The sequence below is a fragment of the Gekko japonicus genome, unplaced genomic scaffold (assembly GCF_001447785.1).
Source record: "Gekko japonicus isolate JY-2015 unplaced genomic scaffold, Gekko_japonicus_V1.1 scaffold2157, whole genome shotgun sequence".
Lineage (NCBI taxonomy): Eukaryota > Metazoa > Chordata > Lepidosauria > Squamata > Gekkonidae > Gekko > Gekko japonicus.
This window is the reverse complement of record NW_015171569.1, coordinates 233,611-261,520: the sequence shown is the minus strand read 5'-3', so window position 1 is coordinate 261,520 and position 27,910 is coordinate 233,611. Positions and strand designations below refer to the sequence as shown.

The following is a 27,910-nucleotide window of genomic DNA, read 5'->3' as shown; positions in this document are numbered from 1 at the left end:
AAAGTTTTTATTACAAAGTAAACCTATATAACAGAATCTACTAACATAAATTGAAGTCCTTAATGCCATATTTTATCTAATCTCTCCGTGTGATTAACGCTTCAAGGCTGTGATGTCACAAATATGCATTTCCTTAATTTTATTTACCCACTGGTGTTTACAATGTAAAATATATTGTTTCTATTTCTTAGCAAATGTTAATCTAGCAGTGAGATCAGTGATCCCTCTAAGATGAGTTAGTGTGAGCTAGCTCACAGTTTTTTAGCATCCAGCTCACACGTTTTTGTCTCAGCTCAGGAAGGATGGCTCCTGAGCAACCTAATCTATGCAGCAGCCAAATTGCTCACTCACAGCTTTAATGCCAGTAGCTCACAAAGTAGAATTTTTGCTCACAAGACTCCACAGTTTAGAGGGAACATTGAGTGGGACGTAGAATGGTATGGTATAACCCAATCTCATCAGATCTTGTATGCTAGGCAGAGCTGCCTTGATGAGGGGCCATCAAGGGAGACTCTGCAGAGGAAGGCAATGGCAAACTACCTCTGCTTCTCACGTGCCTTGCAAGTCCCTCGATGGGGTTGCCATACGTTGGCTGAGACTTGATATACACATAAACATGCATATAAACTGCAGTAATAAGTATATTAAGAGTATTATTTTTATGTCATAGAAGCTTAATTTAATAACATGAACTCTGGAGTAAAACATACATGGTATGATCATTCTGAGACATTCTGATAAAACTATCGAAACTATTATCCATAATTTAGAGGTTCGCTCAGATAACCACCATATGGGAGAAAATGTTCTATGTGCATCACAAAACCAAAAGTTCCCCTCCAAATTGTTACAAATTTTGACTAGTTTTTGAGAGATGTCGTTGATGGACCATTTTCATTAAATTCTCTCTAAGCAAATGACCAACTGAAAAAACTGAACAAGAATAATCATATGTGCCCAAACTTCACCATTAGTCTCATATCTTACACCCCCTTTTGACAGAACTTTTTTCCTTTGGCTAACATGCTGTTACAAGCTAAATGGAATATATTGCTGGGAAAGGTTGCTTGCCTTTTTCAACCATCAGCATTTTGAACTTACTAAGTAAATGGTACTTACTTTTGAGTAGACCTGCTTAGTTGTGCTCCCTCAGGGATTCAATCTTAGAAGTAAATTGGTCTTTATTTGTAAATATTAAAAATCAGATATGATATTGTTACTGTAAGTTTATGCCACCTTAAATGTGATTGCCTTTGCTTCATGTGTAGAAATAATTTGCCCCCCAGAAGGTGTCAGAGTTTGCACTGCTAGAAGATCTGTTTCAGCAAGGGCCAGAGTCACGAAGAACAAACCTTCTGCATTTTGGATTCTATTCTTGCTGGCCACTATTGGCAATTCCATGGCTTTTCACAGATACTGGCCACCAAGGCTTCACATCTGTAATCATTCCAATAGCCATTTTCTTGCATCACGACACAGTCCTCACCGTGGCCATGATTATTGGGCTCCCCTAGAATCCAGTGGCTATGGAAGACAAGTGATGGCAATGTCAGTAAAATTCCTGTGAGGCTGTTTTTACACATGATTCGGTAAATACTTTCTGATAACCAGCAATGAGTTGTGTAGAGAAATGTCTTTCACTTTGGCCACATCACACTGCTGGGAGTTCGGAGGCTGCAAAACCTCCACCTTCATGTATCATTTGTTTATTATTAATTACAATAATTACACAAATGGGGCGTTCCGTAATTATTGTAATTGAAAATGAAACAAAATCCCCACCTAAACATCCTATAATAAATAGATGATGATTTTCTTTCGTTTTGTTTGGATTTCTTTTGTTATTGCAGTCTCTGCCTGTATTGGTTTCTCTTTTTTAAGGCACGCAGTGTTTTACTAAGAAGGACATAGAGGGAGCACTATGTTCCTTAGAGGAGGAGACAGGTTCTGCCTTTTCTTGACTGACTGCAAGTTGTAGCCACTAGGACTACATATATTCCAAGCCTGAAAAATATAGGGCCTTTCTGTCTCCTCCCAGTGCCTGCCCTGGTATGCCAAACTCTGACTTGCAGTCTATGCTCCCCCCATTAGCCTGCTGCTCTCATCCCTGTCCCACATCGAAGCAAATGTACCTCAAGGTCCTCTTGTCTTGATAGCATACCCTTCTTGTGCCACCAAATGCCCTCTCCTTGCCAGTCTACCTCTTCCTCATGCTATTATTCTTAAGCTAAGTGACTGCAATGTTGTCTGTTCTACTTTTTAGTATCTTTCCTATCAATTCCATGGACTTCAATGTTAAACATAGGTGCCTTTCATTGCCTCAGTAGAGGTGGGTAGGGCTTTATTTTATCTGTCTGAAATCTGGCAATTCCTTGGGAATACTATAGTCACACTGAATTTGGTTCAGTTTGGATGGAAAACCATGAAGGTACATACCAGAGACAAGGTGGGGAGATCTTCCATTGAAACCAATGGGAAATAGTACAAAATTGAATTACGAAAACAAAGCAACAATAATGAAAAAAAAATAAGGAAATAAAACCATTTGCAAAACGCAATAACTGAAGTCTGTCATGACCCCCTCTAGCTATTCTTAATTGGAATCCCTAGGTGGGGTTGTCATCCCCCAGGTCCCAGTGGGGGGTTCCCTGGTTTTGGGAGCTCCAACCCGCCACTGGCCAGCTGGTCTGACCTACAACAGCCACCACCCCCACTTCTCCCCCAAAGCATTTAAAGGGATCCTTTAAATGCTTTGGGAGAGAAGTGGGGGCCAGTGCGCGCCTGCAATCCAAGCTGCACATTCACAGCTTGGATTGCAGGTGCCCTCCCTTTCCCAAAGCATTTAAAGGGATCCCTTTACATGCTTTGCGGGAGAAGCGGGAGGAGGGGCACCTGCAGTCCAAACCATGAATTTGTGATTTGGAACACAGGTGCTGGTCCTCAATGTGATGACATCACTTCTGCATGATGTCATCATGTTGGCCTGTCCCCGCCCCCCTGGAACGCCCCCCAAAGTTCCCTGTTGGGGACTCAGAGGGACCTGGCAACCCTATCCCTAGGGGAGGAGCCAAGGTCAGTGACTGAGGGGGATCAGAGGGACCAGGAAGCGCCAACACTGCAGAGCCACTTGTAGAGGACTCCTCCTCAGTGCCAGAGGTTGCCTTGCTGGAACTTGCAAGGAAAACCTCTTCATCAGCCCCAAAGATAGTCTCCAGGCCTCTGCTATGCAGGACTCAAGCTCAGCCCTGTGGTCCCTATGGCCATCTTCTAGTCCACAGAAATGTTGGTGGTAGAGGGCCCAGGCTAGGGATGCCAGCCTCCAGATGGAACTTGGGGAATCCTCTGGGATGCCAGTTCATCTCCAGGCTGCAGAGATTGGTTCCCCGGGAAAAAATGGATGCTTTGGAGGGTGGACTCTATGGCATTGTATGCCACTGAGGTCCCTGTTCTCCCCTGGCTCCATCCGCAAATCTCCAGGAGTTTCATAACCTGAAGCTGGTAACCCTACTCCCTATCCCCTGCCAGTGGCCAAGGGGGACCTGGCAACCTTAGCCCGGGCCAAAGTGGCACAAAGGAGGCAAGGTGGCAGGCTTGCTGCATGCAATACCAGGGGAGAGCAGTGCACTGAGGATGAGTCCTTGCAGGATCATGTCCAGTGTGCAGAGCTGCCTCACACACTCCAGCACCTGTCGGCAATACAGATGGACTCAATTACATCCCAGCCTACTTAAGCTGGGGCCTGGAAAGTCAGCCTTATTGAGTCAACTGGTTTCTAAGGCCACAATCTTTGCTTCCTGGAACTAGCTCTCCAGACCCTGCTGACTCCTGTGTGCCAGATGTTGCCTGCTCCTGAAGCCCAGACCCTGCTTCGTGACCATTTGCAGGGTTGGACCTGACCCTTGCGAAGACTAGCCTGAGGTCAGAAAATAATGTCTTTTGTATTTAATAACAAAAATGAAATAAAAGCCTATGCACAGTAAGAAAAGGGAAAGGAAAGGGTTTTCTTATTATAGCATTACTTAGTGTTTGTCAGATGGCTACCATATCAAACTGCTGTGCTGTCTGTCTTGTTTAAATCTGTTTTAACTATTTATTGTGGAAGATTTTTATGAAATTGTGAAATCTTTTAATTCCTGTTGTCCCAGGCTTCTTAAACACTTCTTTGAGTGGCAGATTGTCAACACTAAGTGAACATGCCAGTGGTGAAGAGTCAGATTTCCTGACAAAATCTTCCAATCTATCCCTTACTTGAATGTTTTTGTTTGGAATATCTACTTGGATAGCAAGATTACATCTAGGCTTGCCAAGTCCCCCTGGGGGCGGGGAAACCCCCGCCCCAGAGGCCCTGGGGCCGGGGCCACAGTCATCCAAGGGAAAACTCTATGGTTTTCCCTCGGATGGTCGTGGCCCCGCCCCCAGCGTGCCCGGAATGGTTGCTTCACTTCTGAGTGATGTGGATGCGGCGCGCGCTCCAGCCACTAGCCGGGAGTCCCCTGCTGTGGCGAAATTCGAACTTGGCAACCCTAATTACATCACTTTCTTTAGTAGTTACTGTGGCAGAATTTTGGATTAGGGGAGACTTGGCCATTTATGTATAAGGTAAATTGAATAGATGTAGCAAAAGCAGACTTTGGTTTCTTCCCATGAAGCACTGCAGTATGTCCAATGCCTGCTTCCTAGTTGCAAAGTGGTGCCTCACTATGAACGCTGTGAGCCCTTTTCCCACACAAAGCCAAATGCTTTTAGCCAAATGCACTAATCCTCAAGGCTGAATATCTAGAGTTTTTGTTTACAACTCTCTGGCTCTGGCCAGGGGCTTTGACCTGATAGCCCTTGGGGAGTCAATGTTTATGGTTTTATGGTGCCATTAAGGGGAAGGATCTGGCTATTGGTGAGCCCATGACATTTCCAGTGGACATTTGATGTATGTCTTTTATTATCTTGCAAAAATGTATAAAAAGTGTCAATATTCCATTGTATGCCACTGTCAACCAGACTGGCAGGATTAAGGTCCTCTGCATGACAGTCAAGAGAATTGTCTTTCTTAGCTTAGATTATCCGGTGTATACTGTGTTTAAATTCGATGCTCTGAGATTTTCTATCATTTTGCTTAAGGTTCGATAAAATAGATGCTTGTCCTCTTCTCATCCTACTGAGACTGGGTGTCCTACGCGATCCCATCCAGCCCAGTGAACCTAAGTGAGGCTGGTGCCCCAGGTGGAAGCCTGGTGACTAGGTAAAACTATTTTCTTGCAAAAGTTACTTATAACTCAATTCAGGTCATTTGGATACAGAATTTGGATAAGATAATTTGGATGCAAAATAATAAAGGAATGTTTTTTCTGGATTCACGGGAAGCTTGAAACCAGGGCTTTTTTGGTAGAAAAAGCCCAGCAGGAACTCATTTCCATAACAGGCCACACCGAATAGCAGAAACTCATTAGCATATTAGGCCACACCCCTGATGGCACAGCTCATTAGCATATCAGGCCACGCCCCATGCCTTCCCTTGGCTTGCCTGGGTGCCCCATGGCTGTGGGGAGCCTGGGCAAGCCAGCCCTTGGACATTTAAATGCCCCCCCAATCCTTCCAGGGGGCCCCTGGCCCACCCGCCTCAGAGTCACTGGGAGGAGTCACTCTCCAGGCCTTCCCTCTGTAGCTACGCATGCAGAGGTTTTGGCTGCAGTGGGTATGGCCAACTCTGAAGCCAGCCGGAACTCTGTTCCTGTGCGTTCCTGCCCAAAAATAGCCCTGCTTGAAACAATGTCTCAGAAGTGGGGAAAGTGATTCATCTCAATCTCCACCCTTGGGTATATGATTTTGTAGTAATGAAATGGGTTTGCAGTACTCCATCCCCAGAGTGTTTATTTAAAAGATGCTAAGAAACACATGAACATATTACTAGACTTACGTGTACTTTAGAGGACTCTTATCAACCCAGGTGAACACATTTTCAGTTTTCATATCATTGAGACCAATCCAATATTCAGTGGCTTTTTTCTTTGATATGAGAAATGCCTGAAACACAAACCCAATTACATTACCATATTTAACTAAAATATACTATACCAAGATTACAATCTGTACCTAACCTCTTGGATTCAATGTAAACTTAACTGTGTTAGGGAGGAGACCACAGCTTTTCTATGAATTACATGGATTACTGTGGGGGTTTTTTTTGTAAATATTTTTATTTTTATAACACAAAGACAAAGACAAACAATAATACATACAAACATTCAATGGGAGAATCCCGGCTCTTTGGGTTAGCTGCTAAATTGTCCATACATCTCCCAAGTAAAATATGTTTCTACATCTTATAATGTTAAATATACCTTTTGCACATTTTATTATAGATACTCTCATTGTACTCTATTTCAGTTGTGCTCACGTTTCATTTAATGTATTCTTTAATCCAACTGTAAAGTCTTGATCATGTATTTTCAAAGTTTTCCTCTTTATGTCCTTTCAAAATTAAAGTTAATTTGGACACTTCAGCAGTTTTGAGTAGTTCATTTATTATTTCTTCTTTGGAAGATATCTCCTTTCTTCTCCAATATTTAGCATATAATACTCTAGCAGTTGTAATTACATGTACAATAAGATAGGAATCTTGCTTTTTACAATTTTCTGGAAGTATATTCAATAAAAACAATTCTGGTATGAAAGGTATGTTACTTTTTAATTTAATTTTTTTTGGCAATATTTCATGTATCTAAGCCCAAAACCTTTTACAAATTTTGGCACCCCAGATAGGACAAGACTTACCGCTAGCTGTACCAGAAAGAACCAACATTTTTTTTTACATTTCCAGCAGTCATTTGACATATTAGGATAAAATTTAAATAGCTTATCTGGTGTAATATACCATCTATAGAACATTTTATATATATTTTCTTTGTAAGAAATTGCTTTGGTAATTTTTATATTTGTTTTCCATATCTTAGACCATTGATCTAAATCAATGTTATGGCTCAAATTTGAGCCCATTGAACCATAGAGCATTTAACCACTTCATCCTGGGTTTTAATTTTCAACAATGTAACATATAATTTCTTAATAAGCTTATCATCAGTATAGATCAATATTTTATCTATTTCAGTTGGCATTTCATAAAAACCCATTTGTCTGTCTTTAACAAATCTTGATTCTAATTTTGCTCTTTCCCACCAACTGATATCTATATCTTGTTTTTAGAGGTTCTCTATTGGCTTCCTATACAATAAATTTGGATTTGTAAAAGCTTCATGTGGTGAGACCCACTTGGGTGATTTAATATAAAAAGTATTTTAGTTTCTTCCCATACTTTCAGTAGTGCTCTTCTAAGAACGTGTTGCTTGAAGTATTATGTATCTGTCATACCACACAAATGCATGCCATCCCAATAATAAACTGTGTCCTTTTCATTTTAATAACCTTGTATTTTGCAGAGTAATCCATTCTCTCACCCAGGTTAATGCAGCTGCTTTGTAATAAGGCAAATCTAGCTCTTTCTTTTGCATCTTGCAGAGCTTGTAATTTAGTTCTTGGCTTCTTGTTTTGCCATATTAATTGTGATACCAATTCATCAAGTTCTTTAAAATATTGTTGATTTTGAATAATTGGAATTGTTTGAAATTTAAAAAAACCAACTTTGGTAAGATGTTCATTTTTATGGTAGCTATTCTTCCCATGCAGATCTTTCCACCACTCAGCTGTTTTTTTACACTTTATGCAAACCCCGTTTAAGGTGACTGCAGCCTGTTTCAATGGGATTTGTGGGGCCACAAACTAGTTCAGTTTGTGAATGAATCTCCTGGTTTGATTTGTGCTTTAGCTATGAACTACAAACCACATTTTTTCTGGTTAATGCCCATCCATACATAAAGCAACCACATTGGCTAACAGTGGGGGCAGATTAGCCATTAAGGCTGCCAGGAAAAATCCCAGTGAGCCAATGACCCGGAGGGTGGCAGTGTTGAACCTACCAGGGCCACCGCTGCAGTGAGCTGGAGGCTCTTGCAGCCAAAGGCCCTTGCCCCCTGTGGGGCAGCTGGGGGGCAGTACAGGCAGGGAAGCCATTGTGAGTAACCTGGCCCTGGATGGAGCAGGTATGCTACTACCACCACAAGCAAGATGGCTACCTTGGCCCCATTCAGGATTCGTGAGCCACTGTGGCTCAACCTCTCCAAATGGGGTCAGGCATGCCGGCTCACTGTAATTAGGGCAAGAGAGCTGTGCTTTGCTCCTTCCCCCCAGGGGGTGGGGCCCTTTTGAAGGCCATTTGTCTTCCCCAGTCAACCCCTGCCTGGTATTTTTTTCAGATTTCAGTTCAATGTCCTTTAAAGTCCTTCATAGTCTAGGACCCATGTATCTAAAGAACCGTCTGCTCACATCTACCCGTTCATACCAACTACAGACCTGCATCAACCAGAGCCCATTCCTTTTCCATTGTAACTCCCACTCTTTTGGAGAAATGCCTTCTACTCTAAAATCCTCCTTGATACTCCCAGTCAAGTTACTCTCAACAATACTCTCTTTGGCAGTGATATGTTTGAGATATATGCTTGATCCAGAACATCACTCGTGTTAGAACTAAAGTTTTTGGTGGGCATATGCTTAATATAGGCAATTCAAACAGAGCCCCTTCCCTTCCCCTCATGCAGACGTCACACATACCATGCCTAACGTTGCTATCCCAACCAAGTGAGAAAATATACAGCTTGGTTATCTACTGCTAAAGCTGGTATCAAAGCTTCCAGGACATCCCTCCCTGGGAAAGAGAGGGGAGGCACATTTTGCAAGGAAAGTTATGGCTCCTAAAAGCAAAGATTCCCACTCACTCAACATACGCTCCCCTCCCTGCAGGAATTCCCTCCCCCATGCTCCCCTCTCTGCAGGAATTCCCTCCCCCCATTTACTATGACAACTGAGAAGGGGGCTGTTACCAAGCAAATCAACTCCAGGCAGGTTCCAATGCAAGGAAAAGGGACAATTAAAGCCAACTATCCCAAGGTCCCCAAGCAGTAAACATATACATTCAATCACAGAGGGCTAAACTATTTGTGCATTCCCGGGTCTGACCCATGAACAACACAGCAAGAGTTGCCAAGCAGCTCCTGAGGGAGCAAATCACAGAACACCAAAGTACAGTGACCTATACTCCACAGCAGAATGGCTTGGCTGAAAGAAACCAGCATTTGATGGAGATGGTAAGATGGCATGATGCACAACAAATATTGGGGCAAAGCAGTCCTGACAGCTCCTTACTTTCTAAACAGACTTTCTCTCATTCCATCCATCTCTCCAACCTCCAAGAGGACAACATGTATTCTCATCTCTGCTAGTCAGTATGGATTTCATTATTAATGAAGAATATCCTGACCTTTCTTAAAGCAAAAACTCCACTCTTCTTGTGCACAACCAGCTCAAGCGAACACATCCTGCTACTAGATGGTCTAACCTGTAGTGACAGGGTGGTTCTAGAACCCTGAGGAATCTTGACGTGTCCTGGCATTCTTTCTCCCTTTCTCCCTGCACTTATCCAGTCCCATTGATGGGGAGAAAAGTGGGATATAAATATTTTTCGTTATATATCACCTATTGTAATTACAGATCTTTTGACAGAATACAATAACAGGCAAAATACAAATAATTCCTAATAAGGAATAGTTTGACGCATCAGTATTTATGTTAAAATCTGAAGAAGTGAGCAGTGACTCACAAAAGCTGAAAATTTGGTTAGTGTTTAAGGTGTTACTGGACTCTTACTCTTTTCAATGTTAAAAAGTGTATCCAACAGGTACCTATGACATTTCCACAAAAAATATTCTATGCAGCTATCGCAGCACCACTGAAATACTACATTTTCCCACTTTAAAAATGTGCTTTGAGCACTTAGGAAATGCAATATTTGCCACAGAAGAGCTGGCTTGAGAGGAAATAAACAAGTTGTGCTCAGTAAATGGAAAACCTGTACTCGTTTATTGCAGAACGACCTTGAATTACCTGCTCAGGGTCGTCATTGATGACAACCAAGTGTCCACCTTGATCTGTACATAACTTTTCAGCTAAAGACCAGTGCGTCTGCTCTTCGTGAAAATAGTAGCATTGTCCTCTGTTCAACAGCCAGCCCTTTGGACACATTTTGCAGGCTGAGTCTACAAATGGATTACAGAGAAAGTATGCAAAGAGTCATCAGTATATCTATTTCTCAACCTGGCCAAATCTGTAGATATTTAAATCCAGAGATCAGAGCCATGAATCGACAAGACAGATATTTCTACAAGCCTAAAGAAACTCCTAGGTAGGCAAAAGAATATGAAATTTAGGGGAAAAAACCCACACACATAGAAAATAATAAAATAAATACAGTTCCTGTAGCTTTAAGAAACCAATGCCCTCTCAGAGGCTGTTGTGTGTGTTGCTAGGCAACCACAACAGTATTACCAGCCTTAAAGACTTGGTTTTTGCCTTTAAAAAGCAGGGGAGGGAGGAAGGCCTTTTTCAGGGCTATTTTGGCCTTTGAGGGAAGGCTCAGTGGGGTCAGGCCCATCAGCAACAAGGTGACTTGCTCTGATCCAACCTGTATGGCTGTCCCAGGACTGGCTGCTTGTTCTATTCAAAAACAGCCACCCCATAAAAGCCAGTGTGGTGCAGTAATTAGTGTTTCAGACTAGGATCAGGGAGACACAGGTTTAAATTACCACTCTGCTGTGGAAGCTCATGGAGTGACATTGGGCCAGTTATATGTATTCAGCCCAAGCTGATACCCCTTGTGGGTTCCCCATGCAACTGAGCCCAACCTGATGGCTGGCACTGTGGAACTCTGGCATTGTTTCCCAATTTCCGGAGCAGAAGCTGTCACATGAGGTAAGGAGGGAAACCTGAAGACAAGGAGACAGATAAAGGTAGTACAGCTGGTAGGTGGGAAGGGGGGAAAGGGGAGAAGCTATGACAGCTGCCAGGGAAGGGGAAGAGGAAATAGTGGGAGAGGGGAAAATGAGGTGCCCTCCACATGTTCTTATGGGTCCCTGCTTTTCATATACTTTACCCAGAAAACTCTGTTGTATGTTTTGCTTTCATACACAGCAGATTCTTCTCATGGTGTTTATTATCACACTGTACTGGCCTCTGAAGATGTGCTCTCATCATTCCTTATATCCCCAGCTTCCTGAAACATAGTACCTACTAGCAGGGGAGTAAGCAGCGTCTCTGAAGGAAAAGTATTTTATTAGTCCAGGAGAAAGGGAATTTTGTGTCTTACCATTTAGTTTATGAAATCCACTCTCTAGTTTAAACATCTCATCCCAGATCTTTTTCATCTCATTCTGCAGCTCTGTGGTCACTAGGAACATTTTGGGGAGAAAATAAAACAGGTGAACTTGGTCTGATGCAATTGGTATACAGTGCAAAAGTGATTCTAAAACAAGCTTTTCACAGTTTCCTCATTACTTTGTAGACTAACCAGTTAGGACCTAATTCTCACTTCTCACTGCAGGACAATTTAAATGCAAAAACAGAAAATGGACAAATAGTTCTCCTTCACTTTTTCATACTGTAGAGGACAATTGGAGGGTTCAAGTGATTTTCTATTGATTATTGCTGTCTTACAGGAATCTTTGGGGGGGAAGTCTCTGGGATTCCTGGTGTAGTTGGTGAGCAGTTTAAATCACTAAACACTGTTATAAAAGCAGGTGGTTTAAATCATTTTTAATTGACATGTTCCAGCCCTTGTTTCAAAGAAAAGCTAATTATAATTGGGAGCTACGTACACGTGTTTCTCAGTTAATTTAGCCAACTTTTCATTATTTATGGTGGAATCTTCTTGCTTCAAAGAGAATTAGAAGATGTTTTTAAAAGTGCCAAATAGAGGTGAAAAGTTTATTGCAGTGGTTTGTGAGTTTTAGCAACTTTAAATAAGGGAAACCCAGATTATGTTTACTCTTTAAGTTTGGGATATTGTACTATTGGAGTCTATAAGGAATATCTATATATATTTGCTTTTTTAGCTTATTATTTTAAAGAAGAAAAAGATTGCATTTTTAACTGGAATAACAGAAAGCTCTATTTAATGAATTGAATAGGTGTAATTATAACTTATAAGCTTTTATGTTACTAAGCTTTTTACTGGCTCATAACCAGCTATGATAGTATTGGGAATTTTTCTATTTGTCTTTTAAATTGTTATGTACTGGTCGAAGACCGTAATAATAAACTGACTGACTGAATAGGTGTAATGCCAGTGAAAGGAGTTTCAATTGGAAAGCATCACTGCCAATGATAAGACTGATGATCCATCCTTTAAAGGATCTAGCAAATAATTGGCCAATATGTTTTTAACTGACCTGGCAAGGATCCACAGCTAAGGATGTCAAGCAGTTGTATTTTCCATGCAAAATAGTTTTTAAGATGCTTTATAGGAAAGAATGATTGTTAAAAAGATAAATATCTCTGAATGTTTATAGCTGAGAATAAAGCTCATACAAAAAATGTTTTTGTATGTTTAATGAAAAAGAAGAAAATTAGTTGTTTTAATTTTCTAATAATGAAATGTGTTTAAAGCTAACAAGCTATTGACAAAAGAAGAGTTGGAAAATGACCAAGAGCTGGGCCAGGTGTATGGGGACCCCAGCCAACATGAAAGTACATAATGAATTATTTTAAACTATATTTACATTATATTTTAAGAATAATTTAAACATTATAAGAGAAAACAGAATTAAGCCAGAGAACAGGTCTCCCTGCCCCTTTCCACTATCTTGGTAGACCTGCACTCTGGAGTACAGGGCTGCCCACCCCTTTCCACTATATTGGTAGACCTGGGCTTGGATTGTCACCATGCACTGACCCTTAGAAAACATACCAGCACTTAGGGGAGAAAAAGCTTTTGCAATCTACTTTGGTTTTTTTAGTGAAATATGACAACCAGCATTACAGGTCAAGTATAACAGAGGAGGAGCAATCGCTGTCAGAACACTGCCTAACCTAACAGGAAGTTGATTAAATGTTATCAACCTGCCTAAACTACTTATTTATTCAAATATTTATATCCCACTTTCCCCTGTGACTCAAGGCAGTTTACAAATCATACTGAAAAGCATAATAGGGGTGTGCAGAAAAATTGGTGATTCTGGCTCAGTTATAGCCTATGGGGACCATTATAGTCAATGAGCCCCATAGCCTATAATGGAGAATTGATCTGGGGGTATCTGGGGCTCGGGGGGGGTGTTTTTTGAGATAGAGGCACCAAATTTGCAGTGTAGCTGCTGGTACCTCTCCTCAAAAAACCCCCAAGTTTCAAAAAGATTGCACTAGGGGGTCCAGTTCTATAGGCCCCAAAAGGAGGTGCCCCCATACTACATTGTTTCCTATGGAAGGGGGAAAAATGTAAGTTGAAGCTAAAATGCTCTGAGCAGCCCTCTGAAATGTTGTGCACCAGCGCCTCCTAGCACAGCTTAGAGGGAACTGTGCTATCAATAGTAGCAGAGGAGTGGGGTTCAGATCTGTGCTACATATAAATATCTTGAAGAGGGCCACTTTCTGTCCTTCCTGAATCTCCCTCTGTCTCTTCCACATTCTAGCCATGTTCAAGGTTGTATTTAAAGATAGAATTAAGGTTAAAGTTCTGTTAAGAACTTTGGTGCATTTGTTTGATTCCTTATTACAAGAACACACTGTTTTCTCCCTACTATGTGAGAATATTATAGGAGCTGGGCTTTGGTTTGGGGGTGTAAGCCTTTCCTCTATGTTCTTTCTGTGGTCTCTATTCCTCCCTCCTCATCTCTGGGGTTGCTATTCATCCCATGGGGGAGGATATAGACACTACCTCATAACCCAATCACTGAAAATGGTCTCCACCAATTAATCCGTTAAAGTTTCAGTCCTAGTTCTTACCAAGGTGATAAACTATTAGAAAGGCTGTGGAACTCCAGATGTTAATGATGACTCACAGGATTTAATGCACTTCCACACCCAAGAATTCCCCCTCAGAAGAATATTCGGAGTTAAGGCTAAGTAACAGCCCTTCTTCCTGATTTAGGGAAAAGGGGAAGGTTCTAGGGGAAGTTCCATTTTATTTAATAGGGCTTATTCCTAATAAAGTGTTTTTAAGGATTACAGCCTGAGTGCACTTACTATCCTGTTTTTGTTTAGTCTGATGATCTTCAAGTCTCTTCAGGCTGTTATTCATCTGTGATGCTGGAAGAAAACAAAACATTACAACTACACTTCAATCACCAGTTATAGGGGAAATATACTGTTAAATTCTCTGTGCTTTCTTCCAAAAAGTAAAAATCCCAGGAGTAGTACAACAGGGTTCAATTTTACTTTGGTGAGTACTGTACATTTATGGTGTCTCTGTAATTAGGCTGTTCTATTTGCAACTAAAAAAAAACATAGTGGAAGCAAATATAATCCTGCAGCAGGCAGAAGAACTGGTAATCCTGCAGCTAATCCAACAGTGTGGATTCTGCACATGCAGTTGGACACACATACAAATAGTTTCCATTACAGCTCTGTATGCCCTAAAGTTAAAACAAAAACCCTGCCACCCGTTCTTTCTTCCCTTACACTGGCAACCAGCAAGAGAGGGGAGAATGTTGTGGCATTGACACAATGTCTCTTCTAGCACAAACCCAGAAGTGACATCACTGCATCAGCGTGACAGTCTAGGATCCCCACCCCATGGTTTACACCAGAAGTGACATCAAGCCAATAGCACAATGACTCCCCCTCCCCATTTCCCCCCACAGCAGGGAAAGCAGGTGGATGGTGGGAGACCTAGTAAGCCTATATCTCACACATATCCCTCTCATACACGCATCCTGGCAGAACATGATCTCAAATCGCACTCTGTTAGTAAATTCCCATTCAAGAAAAGCTTCTCCCAAGTTACCATTAGCTCCCCTGAGGAAATGTCATCTATAGGTAAAGGTAAAGGTTTCCCTTGCTCGAAAGCCAGTCAAATCCTACTCTAGGGATGCAGTGCTCATCTCCGTTTCCAAGCCGAAGAGCCAGCGCTGTCCAGAGACATTTCCATGGTTATGTGGCTGGCATGACTAGACACCAAGGTGCATGGAATGCTGTTACCTTCCCACTGAAGCGGTATCTATTTATCTACTTGCAATTTCTTGCTTTTGAACTGCTAGGTTGGCAGGAGCTGGGACCAGAAACGGGAGCTCACTCCCGTCATCTATAGACCATGACAATTAGCATGCAATTTAACAAAGGATAGTGGTAAGCAATGGTAAACATACTTAGTCAAGAATTGTCCTTGGGAATGTTGAAAAGAGGGGGGAAGAGCAAAAACAGACTGCAGTAGGGATTTTAGGATCATAGTGAAGTCAATGCATACCATAGGTGGATTGACTAGAATGAAGCATGTCCAGTTGCGTCTGCATCTGGGTGTCTGGAAAAGACAGAGTTCACAGTTAGTAGGAGGACCTGGTTCAGAATCTATTTTTTTAGCAGTGTCATTATGCTATGCTAGACAGTTCTTTGGAGGTAAAAGGAGCTGTCTTTCATTCAAAGGCAAATTTGGTGCACATGAAGTAGATATGTAGTACCAATAAAGGTGTACCACCGAAGAGACTCTTGTATCTAGCCAAAACTGTGACTGAGACTGAACCCTCCATGTGGGAAGACATAAACAAAATGCACACTGACCAAGCAGAAAAATGAAGGAAGGCAGTAGAGGGAGAAATTAAATCTCCAAGAATCAAAAAGGAATATTTGCAGAATCTCTTCCAGAAAGGAAGATGAAACACAAGTGGATTTTCTAAAAGATGGAATTGTTGAACTAAAATATTGTTCCACTAGGAACGTGATTGCAGATGCACTTACAAAGCCACTTCCACTTGAAAAATGGAAGGTGCTGGCTGTTCCCTCCCTCCCCCTTGGAGGAGGAGGGGGAGGAGCCTCAGCCAGTTCTTTGCCAGACTCTCTCAATTACACAGGAGAGCCTTGCCAATCGTTCTCTCCTGTGTGATTGAGAGAGACTGGTAAAGCAAGCTGTAACATGGTGGCAGCAGCAGAACTGCAAATGGAAGTAGGAAACAGCCAGGGTCTTGTGGGCTTGATTGGGGCTCTCCAAGGGCCTAATCCAGCCCACAGATCGCATGTTTGACACCCCTGCTCTACTTGTTAACCATTATCTCACATTTGGCCTCACTGGGAAGCAGCTGCAATTCTGGGTGTGGAATGTGTCCAGCCTACATCTTCAAGCCTGCACAAACTCCTGCATAAAAGAGATGTGTTTTGGATTCACCATCTTCAGACATTGATACCTATGGGACTGAACGAAGAAGTGGACTGGACTTGATGGTTTTGAAAGTGTGAGGTGCTTGTGGCAAAGTGCCTGCTGTTCTTTGAGGTCAGTGCTGATGTTTCAGCTTTCATTAGTTTCCTTCTGTTCCCTGCTTTCTTCTTCTCCTCTTCCTTTCAATTCCTTTCCTCCTTTATGAGTAGAATTACACAACACTTGGGAGGACTGCATCATCCTTTGTCTCTCTATATAGCTGACCCTATTATGACAAATTTGGCTCCTGTCTACATTTTGCTTTATAGATATTAACATCCAGGAAGTTGTTAGCATGCAGTCACTATGAGAAGGGATCCATGGCCTGCCTTACAAGACAACACACAGCATATGAGATAGAAATAATTCTTGCAAAAATTAAAGAAATTTAATATAATTATTGTTTTATATCATTATACCAATTTGGCTCCCCCTCCATTTTAGCAACACCTGGTCAAGATTGATGTCATCAATGTGTGTGTTTTTTTTGGGGGGAAATCTTACTGACCACATAGGAAGGCCCTATAGGCCAAAACATGTATGGTCTTATGTTGGTCATTTGACTTGTCCATCAACTTTGTATGTGCAATTATTTATTATAGCTTATGTAAAGCTTGCTCTGGCTTTTACTGCTGTTTGATATTCAGATCCTATTATTTTAACTTGATTATTTTGTGCATCATATAATAAATATTTATTTTGTTATTTTATTTTGATGTAGCTTGACCCTTGTAGCATCTCTGTAATCACAGTCATCCTTTCTGAATACTCAATGAATGACTGATGATTTGTTCTGAAACCTTTAAGTATGGATGTCAAGCTGACGGGTTGGTAGTTACTTGGATTCTCCTCTTGAAGATGGGGACATTTACCAACCTCCAGTCTTCTGGCACCTCTCCTTTTCTCCAAGAATTCTCAAATGATGGACAGAGGCTCCAAAATTATATCGGCAAGTTCTATTAGTACCCTTGGATGCAATTCATCTGGACCTGAGGACTTGATTTCATTTTTAAAAACTAGGTGTTTACATACCACCCCATGCCTATCCAAAGCTGCAACTCCCTTCCTTCATCATATGTTCTCTTTTTGCCAGGTTTCCCTTGCAAGAGGAGACCAAGGCAAAGTAGGATTTGGGCAGTTCTACCCTCTTCATCTTTCCTCTTCCCACAGTGGGCCTACAACTTCCTTGTTCTTTCCTTGCTCCGAACAGAACCAAAGAACCCTTTTTTGTTGTGTTTAGCATCTCTCACTAGCCTAAACTCACACTGGCTATTTGTTTATATCCATCCTACCATGTGATAACACAGTTCTGTTTGTGCAAGACATTGTGCAGGAACTGAGGCAAGATCAAGTGCTGATTTTTCATTTCCAATCAGTTTTGTAGTGTATAAACTCAAAAGCCTATTTGACACAGTCATTACACTCCAGCTTGAATGAGTGATACGATTTGGGCAAAGAAAGTCATTATTAGGGTGGTGTGTGCATGCTGAAATGTACTGCTTCTTCAAGAGTCCTTGCAAAAGCAGAAACGTTCCATGGGATCCAACCCAGAAAAGCTGTAGTTGCACAAAGGAAAACTTCATGTTTTAAATATAAAGGAACTGAAAGTATATTTTGGGAACCCTTTTATCTATAACTGCTTTTCTTTCAACCATTCCTATCCTGAATATATTTGGTCATGATGATATGATAGAGAACTGAGCTTATTAATATTGGACTCCAAATGTAGGTTATTTAGCCATTTAAAAGCTGGTTCCGACTTAGCAGATAGGAACAAAGCAGAAGGTTAGATTACTGCAATGCACTGTACATGGGACTGCCCTTGAGAAACCTTCAGAAACTTAAATGGGTACAGAATGCTGGAGCCAGACTGTTGATCGGAGTGGGTTGTAAGGACTATATCACTCCAGTCTTGGCCCATCTACATTGGCTCCCACCTTGTTTCCAGGCACAAATCAAGGTGATGGTCTTGACCTTCAATGCCCTATCTGCTTTGGGACTAACATACTTGAAGGACCACCTACTCCTTATGAACCTGCCTGACCACTGTGATCCTGTTTGGAGGCTTTGTTTTGGGTGTCCCCACCTTCTGAGATCAGGCAGGTGGCAACCTGAGAGAGGGCCTGCTCAATCATGGCACCAAAGCTTCGGAATCCTCTCCACAGGGAGGTTTTTGTCTGTTCCCTTCTGTGGCTCTCTTCTGCCAGTGGGTGAAGACTTTGTTTTATCTGGCATTTGCAATGATTACTCCTTCCTAACCCATATTTTAATTGCTGTGTTATGTTTTGTATGTATGTTAACTCTGCTTTTTAATTGTTTTAATTATGTGTGTTGGGTTATTTTAATGGTTTTAAATTGTGATTTTATTATGTATGCTTTTGGTGGCCTTAGTAAGGGCAGAAAGGCAAAATACAATTTTTAAAAAATAAGTACCAAGCAGTTTCAAACAGAAAAGCTGAATTGTTACCATTTGCATGCAGCAGAGTCTGATTACCATGCAACCGTTCCAGTTCCTCGGCTATCTTGGCATCTGAAACAACATACAATTAAGTTGTTAACTGATCTCAATTGATCTTACTCTGAGGTCGTGATCAGACAGGCAGTTCAACCCACTGTTGCCCCGCTTCTAATAGAGACAGATTGTTTTGTTACAGAGAATCCTGACCAGACTCACCCCTTTTAGCGCTCTTCAAAGCAATTTTACTGGCTGTGGGATGATCAGACAGCACCAAGCACGGAGTCAGCCCACTGGCCATTTTTTTAAAGTTTGTCCTAGGAGCATGCCCACAAGCAGGGATGAGCCTTCTGGGATATGTAGTTCATGGGGCTGTCAGCCATTATTTTAAAATGTTTTCCCTCTGAGCATGCGCACAAGCACTTGCTGAGAATGCTGGCATATGGAGTTCACTGCCATCCTCCCTCTAATCTCTTCAATTTACCTCTTCCCCAAATGAAATTTAAAAAGCTGCAGAACAGGGGTGTCTTTGAGAGTTTTTCAAAAAAAAACAAGGTTTTGAGCAGCCCCCCCCCGGGGGGGGGGAGAGAGGTGTGTATATACAGTCATGCGATCCTCACTAACTAGGGGGGGGAATGGCAGCTGGAAAACAAGAGATCAGTGAGACCTGCCTGGCAGTTTGGGGGCGCAACAGAGTGACCAGATGACAGGAAATCCATTTTGGAAGTGGCCCAGACCAACAGGACTGGACTTTCTCAGTTATCAAAGAAACACGGGACAAGGGGAGTGGGGAATGGAACTAAAATGACTGGGGCACGACAGACAGATGTTGCTGTCTGATCGTGCACTTTAAATCCACAAAGGAAGGGCAATGGATCAAATTGCCCATGTGAACGCGACCTGAGACACAGCTAGTCTAGCTGCAGCAGTATGTGCAAAGGGCTTTAAGGCTTCCCAGTACCTCCTGAGTAGAACTGCTTCTACTGCTCAGGAGGAGCAGAAGGACGAAGAGGCCGGTGTTCAAGCAGCTGGCAAGGAAGGACTATCAAATGGACCTTCATGACAGTAGGTAAAAGTTGGAGAGTAGGCTTCAAAAGATAAGAAGCACCTCCAGCTTCTTCCTTTTCAGTCTCCACTGCTCCTTCCTTTGCCTTCTCTACTTCCCCATTTCCCCGCACCCCTTTAGCTACACTTTTTTTTTTGCTTCTCTTCCTGTTCTTATTCTGTGGTTCCTAGTTAGACTGTCCAGCCACCTACTGCTGGAAAGTTACTTAAGGTTGCCACCCTCCAGGTGGGGCCTGGAGACATCATGCTTTTACAACTGATCTGCTGTTTTGAAGGGTGGACTCTATGGCATTGTACCATGCTGAGGCCCCTCCCCTCCCCAAATCCCACCCTCTCCCAGATCCACCCCCAGACTCTCCAGAAATTTTCCAACCCAGACCTGGCAACCCTAGAGCTACTACTCTCAACTGTGTTTCATACCTACATTCTGCTGATCTCCTTCACTTAGTGAGGGTGACAGGCCTGCAGGCTTTGGAAGCCTTAGTCTCTGAACCATGGTGGCCATTGCCATCACATTTTCATGTAGGACATTAGATTGCTGTAGCCACCCAATATGCCACCAAAACATTTTTCAGTGTTATCTGCACATGCAGACATTGCTTGTCTTTGGGGAAAGAGTCTACTTTTTCATAAAAACACTCTGTATTTTTCTGCTAACCTGTGAGTTCCCTTGGGTTTGCAGAAGCCTGAATGCTATCTTTGGATTACCCTATTGTGTAGGGATTTTTTTTAATCTACATGGGGCTATCACCCATTGCTATTAAATATACAGATTATATTCTATAATATTCAAAATTCTGCATTCCATCCCAACCCACAACCATGCTTTCCCCCATGCTTGTGCTTTTAAGATGAGCTGAAATACAGCAGCTTTTTATCCCAAATCCATACATTTTGCGGTCAGAACGATGGTAGTTATGATCCACAGCAGAAACAGCACTGCAGTTGCAATGTAAAGGACTGATATGGATGTTTCTTCCGAATAACATCTGCAACGCTGCAACAGGAAAGCACCTGTGGACAACAAAAAGGCATCAAGTAAACAGTGTGCAGTGGTGGGAGCTACACATTCACTAGAAAGGGGGGGTAACTGTTGTGTCTAATAGCAAAGTGGAACACTTCATACTGACAAGTTTGGCAATGAAATAAAGCCACCAGATTTATGCATTAGGGGGACACCCCAGGAAAAAATGTTGGCTTATAAAAGGAATCTCCCTATTAGAGCTGGGAGGGTTGAGCATGCTTGCTGCCTTCATGCTGAGAGAGGGATGCCAGCCTCCAGGTGGGACCTGGGGATCCTGTGGAATTACATCTCATCTCCAGACTACAGTTTCCCTGGAGAAAATGGATGCTTTGGAGGGTGGACTCTAGGGCATTGTGCCCAACTGAGGTCCCTGTCCTCCCCCAGGCTCCAGCTTCAAATCGCCAGGAGTTTCCCAACCTGGATCTGGCCACCCCCACCCCCCCATCCCCTGCTGGTGGCCACGAGGGGGTGGGATGGGACCTGGCAGCCCTGATAAATCCCAGGCAGCATGAGGGCGGAGCACAGGCACAAAATCCTTAGTAGTCTAGTTGAGTGTGAGGCTGAAGAGACATGCGCCGCCTGTCCATTACTTCCTTTCAGTCAAGAGTGAAGGGTCAGGGCTTTTATTTATTTATTTAGTGATTTAGTCTATTTGTTAAAATGTTTATAATCTACCTTCTCTCTCTATTTCCCCCCTTTCAAAGAGGCTCTCAACAGTTTTCTATCTGGATCTTTAAGCCATTAGATCTGCCTCCTTTTGCCTACTTAAAGAGTGCTTTGAGGCAGTTATTTGGAATCAGAGAGGAAAGTACTTTCTGCAGTCCACATTAACCTCAAAGAGATATATAAAGTGCAAATGGGACAAATCTCCCTAACAACTGAAAGGATCCACGTGGGACTGAAGCTGGATGTTAAATACTGGGTTCTAGATGTATTGCAGTGATCAGCTCTGGTTTATTAAGTGATTTCAGCAAACTAAGCATGCAAAACACCACACCCAACACACACCCACTCCCAGTGATAGGCTATTTACATTACACTGCTTATCTATTGGTTAGCTCTTGGATCCAGGCGAGCTATTGTTCTAGAGAAGCAAGCTCAGCCCGTTCTAGGTACAGCTAGAGGAAACGCTTCGGCTCAATCAGAGGTCATTTCGGGGGGGATCGCGGAGGATCGCAGTTCCCCCAGGTAAGGTACGGGGGCGGGGCACATGACGAAGCCCCGCCCCCTGCTTCCGGTTGCCCCACTTCCGGCCCTCATTCAGCCAGGAGGAGGCAGGAGAAGAGGGAGGGTAAGTGGCTTCCTCCCTGCCTCTCCGCACCCCTGCCTGCCTGGGGCCAGGGAGGGCCTTCACGGGGCTTCCTTGCACTCCTGCCAGCCTTGCAGGTCCACCGCCGGGCCCCTCATGGGGCTCGGCAGTGGAGCTGCAAGGCCGGCGGTGGCGGCCGGGACCGTTGGGGGCGGGGTGTGTGGCCTTATGACACACTTCCGGTGATGTCAGGGGGTGTGGCATATGCTAATGAGTCCCCCTAGCTCTTTTTCTACGAAACGACCCCTGGGCTCAATACATAACACTGGTTTAACAAAATATAACACACAGGGGGTCTGCTGTAGCCCTGAACCTGAGACCTATTAGGATTGTTAAAGGGGGGGGGGATTTCCACATTACTTAGTGTTCCCAACCCCACTGTTTTTCTTCCTTATTCTCAGAAGGACACAATGGCTCTGTTCAGACAACATGTGAAAGCATAGTTCAATCAGAGTAACTATGGTTAGTATGATTGTCAGAATGCAGGTTATGTCCCTAACTATGGTTAGTTGAGGAACTTAAACCAGGAACTGAGGTTTGCTTATTACCTGTTTTACATGATGTCTGAATACAAACATCCTGGTTTAACCCAGGCTGGAGGGAATGTCAAGGGAAACCAAGATTTGACTGATTGTCTGTGAATCTTGGTTTTTACAAACTCACCTTATTAAAATTAAACCACATTTTCACACTATGTCTGAACTGAGCATCTGCCAACTATTTCTGCTCAAAAGCCTCGAGGACAAAATAAACTGTATTAGTGAGCCTTCTTCATTGGCTTTTTCAAGCATCCCTGGAAACAGCAGTAAACCTCTGCTAGATCTTCATCAGTAATTTATCACAAAATTACTTGTGATAAAGTGTGAGCCCTACAGCAGGAGGATGCTTCCATCAGTAAACTGAAAATGCAAAGCTGTTATCTTTTGCTCTTATATTTGCTTTCATGCCTGCAGCTGCTCAGGCTGGCTTCCTTTATTCAACAAACAAACTGATTTAACAGTCAAAGGTTTGAGAACTGTAGTTTGGAAACACTAGCAATCTCTAACAGTGATTTTTGCAGTGCCATTGTTGTTCAGTCACACAGTCGAGTCAAGAAACAGTGCCGTTACCAAACTATAATTACCAGGATTCCTTGGAGGAAACTATTAGTGCCATCCTAAACAGGGTTACACCCTTATAAGACTTCAACAGACTTAGAAAGGTGTGACTCTGCTTAGGATGGCACTATACAACAGCTAAATTGTATTAAATGGTCCTAGTTTGTAATGTACAAGCCTCAGTCCCAGGCCCTTCTTCCAGTGAACAGTGTCACGGGGCAGGCATGACAAACAGTAGACAGCATCTTCAAGAGACTTCTGAATCCTGCTGATTCCGACAAAAGATCCTGGCCTGATTTGGCCCTTGGCCCAGGCTTATGAAAGCAGGAAGCAGCTGTGTCCCTGACATGATACTCTCTGTCCCGGAGCAAAGCCGCATAAATAAGTGTACAACCAGCGATTAATGTCTGATGCAAAGGTTTCCTGAACTATTGAGCAACACTTGCTTTCAGCGTAAATATTCTCTAATGATAGGGCATCTCATACTCCTCTCACTGGAGAGGGGTTTATTATCTGTTGGAAATTTCACCATGGAAGAGACCTTGTGCCAACCTCTGATATTTGTTATTGCATCAGCATTTATTTTATTTTAGATGACTCCATTAGCAGGGGTCGTTTCGTAGAAAAAGAGCCAGGGGAGCTCATTAGCATAACTCATGGCCTTGCAGCTCCACTGCCAAGCCCCATGAGGGGCCCGGCGGTGGACCTGCAAGGCCGGCGGGAGTGCAAGGAAGCCCCGCGAAGGCCCTCCCTGGCCCCAGGCAGGCAGGGGTGGGGAGAGGCAGGGAGGAAGCCACTTACCCTCCCTCTTCTCCTGCCTCCTCCTGGCTGAATGAGGGCCGGAAGTGGGGCGGCCGGAAGCAGGGGGCGGGGCTTCGTCATGTGCCCCGCCCCCGTACCTCACCCGGGGGAACTGCGATCCCCCGCGATCCCCCCTGAAATGACCTCTGTCCAATAGTGATATAAACAGACTTAACACTAGAGTGCCATGATTCCACATTCACGTTGCACCAGTGAAGATAAGGATATGTCTGAAAATAAGTGAGAAATGCCTGACACAATTTAAGAAACTGGGGGCAAGATAAATGAGCAGGGGGTTCTGGGTCATGTTTAGGATTCAAGAGTCTAATGCAAGGCCTTTTGCCTCATGCCCTGGCAAAATCTGGACCTATCATGAGGTAGAGTGAGGCAGTCCATCTTAGGTGGCAGATACCACCACCACTAAAAGGGCACCATTTGGGTATTCTGCCTCAAGCATCAAATATCTTAGACCATCTCTACTCCATGCCCCGGTAGAAGCAGAGCAAGTTATGCAAATATATGCCTAATTTTCATAAACCCAACAGGCCATACAATGGTTCCTTATCAGTTTGGGCACTAATGACCCATATTCATCCTTTATCATTTTATTCTGTCTAGTATACCTCATGTACACTTTTTTAGTACTAACCATATGCAATTCTGCTGTTCAGAACTAACACAGTCCCCATCAGGAGAGCTTAAGCTTTGTTCACTCATGAACTAGCCATTGATGACTGCCCCATCAAATCATTATCTGCAATTGTGAAAGGCCACCATTCCCCCCCCCCCAAAAAAAAAAAACCCAGCAGAGGTTTTTGTTTCATCTCAAACACAATTTTTGTTTTACTGGGAGCAGTTCATCTAGAACTCAAAAAGTCTTTGACACATCAAGGAATAAAAATAATTGTTTCAGTTAACTTGGTAGCAAGAAGGGTGAAAGCAGGGCTTCACAAAGTATTGCCAATGATTGGCGGTAGTGCAGTCTTAACTGGCAATAGGCAGAGTTGATCGGAGGGAGAAAAAAGGACATCCTGATCTAAGCACAGGAGAAGCGAGATGGCAGACAAGAAAGAGGAAAATGAAGAACTAAGAACAGATGCAACTGAACAGAATGGGAAGAGCAAGAATCAGATCAAGAGGAGACGAGGTAGTCAGGAAGGAAGGAAGTGTGGCTATCCTTAACTTGTAAGGATACTTTGGGCACCAGAGAACCAGGACAGAATTTGAAGAAGAAGAAGAAGAGATTGGATTTATACCCCGCCCTTCACTCGGAGTCTCAGAGCAGCTTACAAACTCCTTTCCATCCCTCTCCCCACAACAGACACCCTGTGAGGTAGGCAGGGCTGAGAGGACAGCTCTGACAGAACTATGACTTGCCCAAGGTCATCCAGCAGCTGCAAGTGGAGGAGTGGGGAATCAAACCCGGTTCTCCCAGATTAGAGTCTGCGCACTTAACCACTACACCAAACTGGCATAGCAATGGGGAGTAGGTTTCCATCCCATCCTTTCACCGAGGAACTAAGGGCAGCGTACATTGTCCTTCTTTCTTCATTTATTCTTTTCAAAAACCAAGGGGGGTAGATTAGACTAAGAGTGAGTAACTGGGTCAAGATCACCCAGCAGATGGCACAGCAGTACAGATCTGAACCCAGCTCTCTCAGATCCAACACTCTAACCACTACACCACCCAGGCTCACATGACTGAATTCCCCCTCTGGAAAATAATATTTCAAGTCATAGAAAACTAGCATGTGAGAAAGAAGACTAGGCTAGAAGCCTTCTTCCTGGCATCTAGTTTTCTGTTGAGAGGACTTTCTAACTGTGTGGCATTCTATTGTGTGAGGACCCCTACACATGTGCAGTCTGAAATAGTACAGTACACAGGTTTCCTGCCTCACTAAGAATTAGATCAATATGTGGTTGGTATAAAGATCGTTCAATCCATATGTGGAATATATCAGGAGGAAAACTGGATTAGATTTAGTTGAAGGTGAAGTGAAAATTAGTGGAAGGAACATTAACAATTTGAGATATGCAGATGATACACATTACTGGCAGAAAATAGTGAAGATTTAAAATGACTACTGATGTAGGTTAAAAAAGAAAGTGCCAAAGGATAGGTTGACGATGAAGAAATTGAAACTGTTTAAGATTTTCATGGCCCCATCCTCAACCAAAAGGGAGATTGCAACCAGGAAAACTGAAGGAGATTGAGACTGGGAAGAGCAGCCATGAAGGAGCTAGAAAAGATTCTTAAATATAAGGAACCAAAACCAAGATCAAGATAATCCATACTATGATATCCCCCCATCAATTTGCATGGATGTGGAAGACAGACAATGAAGAAAGTTGACAGGAAGAAAATTGATTCATTTGAAATGTGGTGTTGGAGAAGAATTTTATGGATACTATAGACTGCTAAAGACAAATAAGCGGACTCTAGATGAAATAAAGCCTGAACCCTACAATCTAAAATGACTAAACTAAGGCCACTGTATGTTGGTCACATCAAGAGAAGGCAAGACTCACTGGAAAAGACAATAATCCTAGGGAAAGTTGAGGGTGGCAGGAATAGAGGACAACCAACCACAAAATGGATTGACTCAGTCTAGGAAGCCAGAGCCTCCAGTTTACAAGACCTGAGCAATGCTGCTCATGACAGGACATTTGGAGGACATTAATGTGTAGGCTCACCAGAAGTCAGAAGCAAGTTGATGGCATATATCACACACATGTAAAGTTTGTACAGGACTTTATATAGTTACATTTATTTTTACAGGGGCTTTCTCATCCACATAGGGATGCCACTCTAATATCACTGACACAAGTACCAATGCGATATCACACTTTTCCCTGGGCTAAAGCTCCTTCCTACCAAGGAGACCTCAAAGAGCAGAGCCTTGTGCAAAGTGTGCATGTATCTCAGAGCCCTGATCTCACAAACAGCGTTCCAACTCTGAACAGGCAGTAAGAGCTGACAAACTGAGCGCCTTCCTTAATACGCAGCTTAGCTTAGCTGTGTCAGTTCCTGAATCCAACCTGGAGCTGACAGTTACCTCTTTTCCCTGATGTCTTGTCAAATGTGTTGTCTTTCTTGAGCTCAGCTGTGTCCGGTTCTTCACACTTCATGTAGATGCCACCTGGAGCCATTCTGGTCAATCTCTGTGCTTCTCTGCTTTCAGCTACTTTAATATAAATTTGAGGACTATGGAGCTTTTCTCAAGAAAGGAAATGCATACAGCTAGCCTTCCTCTTTTAAGTCAGGAGTCCTGTTTAAGTCACTTCTGCATTGAAGTTCTTTGGAACATCATCTGAACTTGCATCTCATGCTCTGACTCATCCTTAGTCTGATTCCCAAGGATTCTCCATTTCCCTGCCATCACTGCCAAGAGTGCAAGACATTCACACTAGTAATCCACACAGGAGTTTTGAGTACACTTTCCTTTGTTAGCTGTCATTTCCCATGCATTTTTCTCCCACTGCCCCACTGGAAGACTTCTAAAAAAGTAGTTGCTAGTATATTATAGCATCTTAATGTTATGAAGATCTGTTTCCATAATCTACTGGTTCCTCTGAATTCCCAGCTTTCACTTTTAAGAAGCCTATAGTCTTATTGGTTTTTTTGGTGTGAGGATGGAGGGGCAACAATGCAGCACAGCAGCACCCACCCTTCCCAGAACCCACCACAGAGGCAGAGCGTGGTAGTGCTTGCAGTTTTCACCACCACCCCTGTCTACTCCCGTGAGGTATTGAGAAGAGACAGGGAGCTGAAGTGGAGGGGCAGTGCCTGCCCTGCTTGTCCACAAGAAGCCACCACCTACCCTCATCCTCTAGCAAGGTGGTGAGAAAAGAAGGGAGCTGGATCACCTCAGTGCTGATTGGA

The 27,910-nt window shown here is 43.1% G+C and overlaps 1 protein-coding gene across 1 annotated transcript; it reads right to left on the bottom strand.

Annotated features, from left to right (window-relative positions):
* Positions 1–780: 780 nt before the first annotated feature.
* LOC107117641 (CD209 antigen-like protein E) lies at positions 781–27,223 on the bottom strand. Its single transcript, XM_015419797.1, has 9 exons — positions 27,084–27,223; positions 20,688–20,810; positions 18,744–18,806; positions 15,335–15,388; positions 14,116–14,178; positions 11,246–11,326; positions 9,988–10,139; positions 5,912–6,018; positions 781–1,524 (listed from the first exon to the last, which is right to left on the bottom strand). The coding sequence occupies exons 1-9, from the start codon at positions 27,175–27,177 to the stop codon at positions 1,386–1,388; spliced, it is 876 nt and encodes a 291-aa protein (XP_015275283.1). The 5' UTR covers positions 27,178–27,223; the 3' UTR covers positions 781–1,385.
* Between the last annotated feature and the right edge of the window lie 687 nt (positions 27,224–27,910).